Source organism: Protobothrops mucrosquamatus, unplaced genomic scaffold (assembly GCF_001527695.2).
Source record: "Protobothrops mucrosquamatus isolate PMUCROS unplaced genomic scaffold, P.Mucros_1.0 scaffold3960, whole genome shotgun sequence".
NCBI lineage: Eukaryota > Metazoa > Chordata > Lepidosauria > Squamata > Viperidae > Protobothrops > Protobothrops mucrosquamatus.
In genome coordinates this window covers 102597-111866 of record NW_015389901.1, presented here as the reverse complement: position 1 = coordinate 111866, position 9270 = coordinate 102597, and the positions used below count along the sequence as shown (strand labels likewise).

General features: G+C 53.2%; 1 protein-coding gene across 1 annotated transcript in view; it reads right to left on the bottom strand.

The window, feature by feature from the left end:
* Window positions 1-320: 320 nt before the first annotated feature.
* The window catches only part of RRM1 (ribonucleotide reductase catalytic subunit M1), a 22121-nt gene continuing 13171 nt past the window's right edge, over window positions 321-9270 (bottom strand). The window contains exons 13-19 of the mRNA XM_015827802.1: window positions 8098-8247; window positions 6508-6729; window positions 5525-5596; window positions 5231-5305; window positions 4257-4352; window positions 1334-1522; window positions 321-503 (exon numbers count right to left, since the gene is read on the bottom strand). Coding sequence (XP_015683288.1) covers window positions 321-503; window positions 1334-1522; window positions 4257-4352; window positions 5231-5305; window positions 5525-5596; window positions 6508-6729; window positions 8098-8247 — 987 coding nt within the window. The remainder of the gene's footprint in view (window positions 504-1333; window positions 1523-4256; window positions 4353-5230; window positions 5306-5524; window positions 5597-6507; window positions 6730-8097; window positions 8248-9270) is intronic.

Genomic DNA, 9270 nt, shown 5'->3' with positions numbered 1-9270 from the left:
AAGGCACAAGAGGTGTCCGTCAAAGAAGCTCAGGCCGTCTCCCTGGGGGTCACTCAGGAGCAGACTCTCCCACAGCTGTTCAAGGGCACTTAACAGATTCTGGCTACAGCCGCCGGACCCCCCCAGTTTCTGTCTGCTTTCCCCACCCCCAAAATCCCCCAATCCTGGCTTGGCGGCTTTCAAGGGAAGACAAGTAAGCGCAGAACGGTTGCCCAATGACCTACAAGCACAGACTCAGGGCCTGGCTACGCTACACAGGGACCGAGAGCTGCCTAGCCTAGCTGGGGGGCTGGGGGAGGCGGAAGGAGGCCGGGGGCTCCTTAGGACCCGCACATCAGGCACTCGTCCCGGTTCTCCAGGGAGCACACCATGGCCGCCGTGTTTCTCTCCTTCTCCTCCTCCTCCCTGGAGCTCTTCTCCTTCAGCTTCTCCTTGTTGAGCGTGAACTGGATGGGGTTGGCCGCCGGCTTGGTCCGCAGGTAGTACATCCCCGTCTTCAGGCCCTGCAGGAGGCGAGTTCACATCAGCCCCGAGGCCCCCAAAGGCAACCACTGCCGCTTTGGCCCAGTGGGGGAGGCATTGAGGCTAGAAAGCAGGAGACCCTGAGTTCTAGTCCCGTCTTGGGCCTGAAAGCCAACTGGGTGACTTTGGACCAATCACCACGAGACAATGAGTTCTAGTCCCGCCTTAGGCACAAAAGTTGGCTGGATGACTGGGACAATCGCCAGGAGACAGTGAGTTCTAGTCCCGCCTTAGTCACGGAAGCTGGCTGGGTGACTCTGGCCAATCGCCAGGAGACGGGGAGTTCTAGTCCCGCCTTAGTCACGGAAGCTGGCTGGGTGACTCTGGCCAATCGCCAGGAGACGGGGAGTTCTAGTCCCGCCTTAGTCATGGAAGCTGGCTGGGTGACTTTGAGCCAATCACCAGGAGACTGTAAGTTCTAGTCCCGCCTTAGTCACGGAAGCTGGCTGGGTGACTGACCAATCGCCAGGAGACGGGGAGTTCTAGTCCCGCCTTAGTCACGGAAGCTGGCTGGGTGACTTTGAGCCAATCACCAGGAGACTGTAAGTTCTAGTCCCGCCTTAGTCACGGAAGCTGGCTGGGTGACTCTGGCCAATCGCCAGGAGAGAACTGCCCTCTGAGCTTGGTTGTTTTCTTCCAGATGTTTCATAACCCAACTAGGCAACATCATCAGTGCTAATTTGCAGTTGGTGGAGATGTCTGTTCAGGGTGAGCCAATCAGCTTCCTGGGCCTCCCCAGCCCACTACAGGGGGTGCCCTAAAAGGCTGCCCGCTTCCTCTGCCCCCACCCCCACCCCTCCTCCCCGCTCACCTGTTTCCAGCCGTAGAAGTGCATGCTGGTCAGCTTCCCGTAGTTGGGCTCCGCGATATGGATGTTCAGAGACTGGCTCTGGTCGATGAAGGCCCCCCGGTCAGCGGCCATCTTCAGGATGGTCTTCTGGGAGATCTCCCACACCGTCTTGTAGAGCTGCTTCAGGTCCTCGGGGATCTCCGGGATGTTCTGGGAGGCAAAAGAGCAGCCAAGTGGATCCCTGGGCGGTTAAGAGCTGGCAGAAAGCTCGTCTCAAAGCTGAAAGAGCGCAAGAAATCCCAGCAGCCTCTCTGCAGGGATCCAGGCACAAAAGGTCTTTTGAAGGAAGAAGTCTCTTCTTTTTAAAACTTTATTTACTGATTAAACTAGCTGTACCCGGCCACGCGTTGCTGTGGCTCTCGTTCACTCAGCCAACAGATGGCGCTGTTTTTCAAAAAAAAGCATGTTTTTACCTGTCACAGGTGTGACATCTATATAATATAGGTATATAAAAACGCGCGTATTCGAATGCAACGTTGTGTCAAAATTTCAAAGCAGTCGGTGAAGAACTTTCGGAGATTTAAGATTTTGAACAAACGAACATTTACATTTTTATTTATATAGATTTCTACACCGCCCATCTCGGCTAGGTGACTCTGGGCGGTTCACGATATCCTATAATAACGCTCTATAATTACGTGAATAAAATACAGATTAAAAACGGAAGGGGTCAAAACCTACGAGCATACGTAGAAATAAATTAAAAATATAAGCCCTGCATTAAAGGGTCAATGCAAAGAGGCTCAGATGAGCCCAGAGCAGGTCTTTAGCACACTTAGACCAGACTTTAACCAGCTGTTTAGGAAACCCACAAACCTAGATAGGAGCAACCATGATGGAGGGCTACCATAGTTTCATTCCATACAGCATTAACCTCGTGAACTCTCAAGCTTCCTCCTTCTGTTATATATTCAAGATGGACAGTATTTAATATTTATTTGTTATGTATATGTAGGGATGTGGGTTTATACATATGTTGTATATAGTATGTTTTAGGTGTGTGTCATGTATGTGTTTCACTTTGAGAGCGGGCAATTAAATTTCATTTTTGATGTGTGCTGTTGGGCCCACAGTAAAAAAAAATGACAATAAAGGTTATCATATCTTATCTTATCTTATCTTACCTACTGCTGGGATTCAAGAGCTGGAAAGCAGCCCTAAACATTGGCAGACCACCACCCCCCAAGAACCCCTCCAGACACCCCCACCCCGGTAAGACCTCCCAATCGGCCGTCCTCAGGACCACCGGTGGAGAATTCTCCCGTTAACTCTGGCGCGTGTGTGCACGCTGCCTTGTGTAGCTCCTGAATCTGCATTATTTCAAGGGATGAGGCCGAGGGCATGTTGTCTGGGTTCACATATTTAAAAAAACAATCCATAATAATTAAATTTTATAGTTCCGTAATCAATATATTGATTAATGATATATTGCTTTGATCTTCTCTTCTTCCAGTAGTATTCTCCTTTTGTCAACATTAAACAAATATAGTTCTTAATATTTTCGATACATACAAAGTTGGATATAAACATTTTTCTTGTGTTTGTACAAATAACAGCAACATCGGCATATAACATCTTTTCTGATGTTTCAATTGTATTTATAAAAGTCATCTTGTTAAGTCACTATATGTCCTGTTTTCAAGATTCTTATTTAAGCTTAGTTTCCCCTCTGTATTCAAACCATTCTTATCAATCATAATTAACCCGTGGAACAACTTACCCTCAGAAATCATGGGCACTCCATTGCTGGAAGTTTTTAAAAAGAGACTGGACAATCACCTGTCTGAGATGGTATATAGGTTCTCCTGCTTGAGCAGGAGTTCCCCCATGCTGGCTCAGGAATTCTGGGAGTTGAAGTCCACCAGTCATGAAGGGGCCAAAGTTTCCCTCATGCTGGCTCAGGAATTCTGGGAGTTGAAGTCCACAAGTCATAAAAGAGCCAAGGTTGCCTATCCCTGGCTTAGGTCATCTTGGCTTGTTTATACACTAGACACAGGGACAGTGCCTTCCCTCGGGCTCCTTCCAGCTCTATTCTGTTCTATTCTATATTCTATTCTATATTCTATTCTATATTTCTATTCTATTCTATTCTATTCTATTCTATTCTGTATTTCTATTCTATTCTATTCTATTCTATATTCTATTCTATATTCTATTCTATTCTATTCTATTCTATTCATTATTCCATATTCTATTCTATTCTATTCTATTCTATTCTGTATTTCTATTCTATTCTATTCTATTCTATTCTATTCTATATTCTATTCTATTCTATTCTATTCATTATTCCATATTCTATTCTATTCTATTCTATTCTATTCTGTATTTCTATTCTATTCTATTCTATATTGTTTTTATATATATATGCAGATCCTATCCTGCATGTTTTCATAGTGCTCCCTTCTCTCCTCTCCCCGCTTCTCCTGCCTCTTTCCAAGCAGAAGTGGCCAACAAAAGATCATTTTTGCTGGCTTGTCTACCCGGCGACCGGTCTACGGCTGCCGTTCCGGCAACTTCTCCTGTCCCCCCTGCTTTCCTCAAAGCTTCCTACCCTTCCGGGTGGTTTTTCAAAAAAGAGGAAGGAGCATTCTTCTCCCAGGCAATGGAGACAAACTCTTTGGGCAGTCTGCATTTTTTGCCTATTGCGCCTGCGTTGTGCGACCTACACAACAGCCCTGGGTAAGAGAAAGGCAGTTCCACAACGAAGGAGTGCTAGATTAGCTCTGGGGTATGAAGGGTCCCTTGCCTTGCACAGCTGTGTGTGTTTTCCGTGGCGCAAGTCGGGCTGAGCTGAGCGGCGCCCCCACACGCAGCCTCTGGGGCAGGGCAGAGAATCGGGGGGGGGGGCCCTCTGGCCGGGCCCAGCACCATGGGCCGGACGTACCTGGATGGAGCCGCTGAAGGCAATGATCTGGTTCTTCATCTCCTCGTTCCACAGGCCCCTCTCGGTCAGGTCCTTCAGCAAGTGGGGGTTCACTATCTGCCACCCCAAAACACCAGCAGCCACGTCAGGCACCAGGCCTTCACACACACCCCAAAATCACCCCCTTTCAGCCCATCTGTGGCCCACCTCCGTTCCCCTGCCCGCCTCCAAATGCGGGCCCTCCTCCGGCGGTGAGCTTCTCCCACAGACTAGTCCTCAAGATACAGCCATTCGTTTAGCCACCATTCAAAGTTACAACAGTGCCAAACTGACTTAGGACTGGTCCCCCCCCCACTTATTGCACGACTATTGCGTCATTCCCCAGAGTCACATGATCAAGATTCAGTCGGCAACTGGTTTCATATTTATGATGGTCGCAGTGTCCCGGGGAGGGTCATGTGACCCCCTTTTGCGACCTTCTGGGCAAGCCAAGTCAATGGGCGGAAAGCCGGATTCACTTTACGACTGTGTAACTTAATAATTGTAGCGATTCACTTAGCAACTGTGGCAGGAAAGGTCGTAAAATGGGACAATGCTCGCTCAACCGCTGTCTCGCTTAGCAACGGAAATGTTGGGCTCAACTGTGGCCATAGGCCGAGGACTGGCTGTATTCATGACAATCCCCCTTTGCCGCCTTCCCAGCCGGCTTCCGACAGGCAAAGAAAATCAGAGCTGGGGAAGTCGAATTCCCTTAACAGCCATATGTCTCACTTAATGACCACAGCGACTCATTTAACAATCGTGGCAAAAAAGGTTGGGAAATCAGGTGCGGCCTACTTAGCAAACCCCCCCGCTTAGCAATGAAAAGGAGCCCGGAGCCCTGAAGCTCACGGTGGCCCCTGCTGCACGACCCAGAGGGGTGGGCGGCCCTGCTCTTCTTCACCCCTCCGTGCTGCCCCCCTCCTCCCAGGGCCCCCAGGGACGGCCCCCCTCACCTGGAACTCCCCCGAGAGCACCCGGCGGGTGTAGATGTTGCTGGTGTAGGGCTCCACCGATTCGTTGAAGGGGTCCTAGACTCGCCAACTCCGGCACCCGTACCCCCGGTGGTTCTCCGACAAGGCCTGGGGCACGGACCTTGTGTGTGTGTGTGTGTGTGTACCCTTCCTCTTTGGCGCCCTCCTCCCGTCCTACGGGGTCACCGTGGGGTCCTTTTCCCGTCCCCGTACAAAGAGGGGGGTGTCGTCCCCCACTTCCTCATCCCGGCGAGTAGGGTCTCCTACTCACTGAGCAATTTTTGCCTTCAGGGCGCTCCAGTCCCAGAGGTCGGTGGGGGTCACGTTCCACATGTCGTACTGCAGGACCTGCGGGAGGGAGGGGAGGCAGTTCACCCACCCGCCCCACAAGGGAGGCCCCCAACATCCCCACAGAGCAGGGCCTGCCAAATCCCCTTGCCAAGGGGGGGGCAAGGGGGGAGGAGGGGGCTGCCTGTCCAGCTGGACCCTGCAGAGATTCTTGGGGTTTGAAAAGGAAGGCAGGCACCACGCAGACGTCTCACGACCCAACTACGGAACACCATCAGTGCTGCCGCTGCCGATACTGCGTTTCCCCGAAAACAAGACCCCATCTTATATATATTTTGGCACCAGGTTTTATTTGGGGGGGGGATGTCCTACCTACTTACCCTAGGACCGCTGTAGCCAGACCTCCCACGCCCCGACACCTGTCATGCCACTGGCTGAGTCGTTCCGTGGCCGCTTGCAGCCACATGACACATCCCACCAGTACTGCCCCTCGTGGCAAGCCACACGGCTCGTTGCTCTGGTGCTGCCACTTGTGGCGGGCCACGGGGCGTATATCAGTGCCACTGCTCGCGTGCGCCACGGCACAACATGCCGCACAGCATCCAGCCACGAGCGGCGGCACCGGAGCAACACACCACGTGGCATCTAGCCGTGAGCGGCCACAGACCGTGGGACAAGTAAATATCAAGCTAGGGCTTATTTTCGGGAACCGCGGCAGCCCTGAGAACGTTCCCTAGTCGGGTCACGAAACGTCTGCCGGGAAATCCCCAAACCTGGCACTGAATAATAATAATAATAATAATAATAATAATAATAATAATAATAATAATAATAATAAAAAATCAGAAACCCGGATTCTGCGTCCGAAGCTCACAGCTCAAGGAAGAGACCGGCTCTTTCCGAGCAGCCTCCCAGGGGCCGATCCAGACCTCCCCCCTCCCCCCAGCCCGAGCCCCCCTCCCCACACTCACCCCTCTGCTGACGGGGCTGCCCTGGTAGGTCTGGTAGGGCCCCTGCTCCCTGGCCAGCTCGCAGCTGGCCTCCAGCGCCCAGTAGTAGATGGTCTCGAAGATCTGCTGGTTGAGGCGCTGGGCCTGGGGGCTCTCGAAGGGGAAGCGCATGAGGATGAAGGCGTCGGCCAGGCCCTGCACCCCGATGCCGATGGGGCGATGGCGCCGGTTGGAGGTCTCGGCCTGGGGAGACAGGGGGAGGGAGGGAGGGAAGGGGGCTCAGCTGGCCTCGCCTGTTGTGGCTCCGTCTTGGGAGCCCCTCTTATCGGAGGAAGAAGGCTCCGAACATGAAGGAGATGGCTAGGCCTCCCTCTCCAGGACCCTCCTCACTGGCAAGGCCTCAGGTGTCTCCCGACGGAGAAGAGATTGACCAGGAGCCAGGTGGTTCTGGGATTGGCCAGGAGCCAGGTGTTTCGGATAGTGAGGAAGAGAAGTTGTGGCTGGATCCACGCCAGCGTAGGAGCGACAAGCGTGCGCAGCAGAAAAGGAGACGTTCCAGAGATTAAGCTGAGTCACTGGACCACACCCCACAGGCTATAAAAGGGTGGTGGTGGCCATTTGGACCTCTGTGACGGACAAAAGCTGAATCTCTGGCAAAGTAGTGTGCTGTGGCTTTAAACTGTGTGTATTGTTTTTGTTTCTGTGTGCTTGGAGTAAAAGGTCTTGGCAGGCAGCTACGGAGCTGCTGCCAAGTTTCTTATCTGTGAAGTGGTGTCTGGAAGAAGTCTTTAACCCTCGGCTGGCTGTTTGGGGGTGTGGGTCGGAACGGGGACAGAACATCGCCTCCGAGAGCAGGGATGGATCTCCCGTTTGCCCCCCCCCCAGCCCCTTCCCCTAATTATGGCCATCTGATGGGAGCTAGGAAGCCGGTCCTCTCCGTGGCCGCCCCCACCCCAGGGACCCCCCTGCCCCTCCCCCAGACGCCTGGCAGGCCTTGAAGGCCAGCCCTCCCCCCTCCCACCCAAGCGATGGGCAGATCGGTCCCCGGGCTTTACCCTCGATTCCATGTTATTTTTGATCACGTGACTGTGGGAACACCACGACGGCCGTAAGGGCGAAACAGGCCTTGTCCCTGTTTTTTCAGTGCTGTTGCGATTTTGAATGGATGTTAAGTCGAGACCTGCCTGGGCAGGTGAGAGAGGTGGCCGTCTAAAGGCTTCCGGCAAATAAGCCTGCGGGGGGGAGGAGGGGGTCCCCCCAACTGAGAGCGGACCGGCCCCCGCCTTCCCCGCTCCTAGACCCAGACCGCCTCACTTAACGACCGTCACGACTTGCAAGCAGAATGGGCAGGGCTCCATTGCGGTACGGGAACTCAAGGGCTCACCTGTCCAAGCGGGTCAAGATCGCAACAGCACTGGAAAAAAGGAGCAGGGCCTGTGTTTCGCCCTTACGACCGTCGTGGCGTTCCCAGGGTCACGTGATCCGTATTTGGGCGCTTGGCAATTGGCGTGGGTTCCTGCTGTGTGGCCTCCCTCCGTGCCCTCCCCCCTCCCCAGCTGCCCTCCTGCCACCTTTCCCTTCTAGGTGCCGCCTCCCTGCCCCCGGAGGTACCTCCACCACCGGGTAGTGGTTGATGTCGATGATCTTGTTGAGGTTCCGGACGATGACCTTGGTGACCTCGGCCAGCCTCTGGAAGTCGTAGGTGTGCTCCGGCGTCACGTACATGTTGAGGGCTATGGAGGCCAGGTTGCAGACGGCCACCTGGAGGGAGCGAGCGGAGGGAGGTGCTCCCGTGGGCCTCCTCTCCAAGGCCCCCCTCCTCCTCCCCTGGAGACCCCCGCCCCGACGGGATCTGAGCCCTTGGACCGCCCGGCGTCCCGATTCCGAGCTTTGGCCCGGGCAAGGGGGTCCCACCGTCCATGGCCCCTAATTCCCCTCAAACTCTCTTGGCCAACAATGCCCAGCAATGCCAGGAATGGAAAGAGCCGCGGGGAGAGAAGAAGGGAGAGGGGGGGGACTTCCACCTTGCCTCCCTATCGTGGCTTCTCCGTTTCTCAAAGCCAGGCTGGCCCCACTCACGGCTCCTGGCCCCAAAGGAAAGTTCTGGATCAGGTAATGAAATAGGGAAGGGCTGGAGGGCCTCAGGTCCCTTTCGGACACCCTTCTGGGCTTGGCTGAAAGGGACAGGGGACAGGAAGGAAGGAAGGAAGGAAGAAAGAAAGAAAGAAAAAAGGGAGGAGGAAAGGAAGGAAGGAAGGAAGGAAGGGAAGAGAGAGAGAGAGAGAAGGAAGGAGGGAGGGATGGAGGAAGGAAGGAAAGAAGGAAAAAGGGAGGAAAGAAAGAAAGAAAGAAAGAAAGAAAGAAAGAAAGAAAGAAAGAAAGAAAGAAAGAAAGAAAGAAAGAGGAAGGGAAGGAAAGAAAGAAAGAAAGGGAAAGGCATGGAATTGGAGGTGAGGGGAAGGAAGAACAGGGAAGGAGAGGAGGGAAGGAAGGTGGAAGATGGAAGGAGGAGGAAGAAGAAGAGGAAGAGGAGAAGAAGAGGAGGAGGAAAGAAAGAGAAAGAAAGGAAGGAAGGAAGGAAGGAAGGAAGGAAGGAAGGAAGGAAAGAAAGAAAGAAAGAAAGAAAGAAAGAAAGAAAGAAAGAAAGAAAGAAAGAAAGGAAGGAAGGAAGGGAAGGAAGGAAGGAAGGAAGGAGGGAAGGAAGGAAGGAAGGAAGGAAGGGAGGAAAGAAAGAAAGAAAGAAAGGAAGGAAGAGAAAGAAAGAAAGAAAGAAAGGAAGGAAGG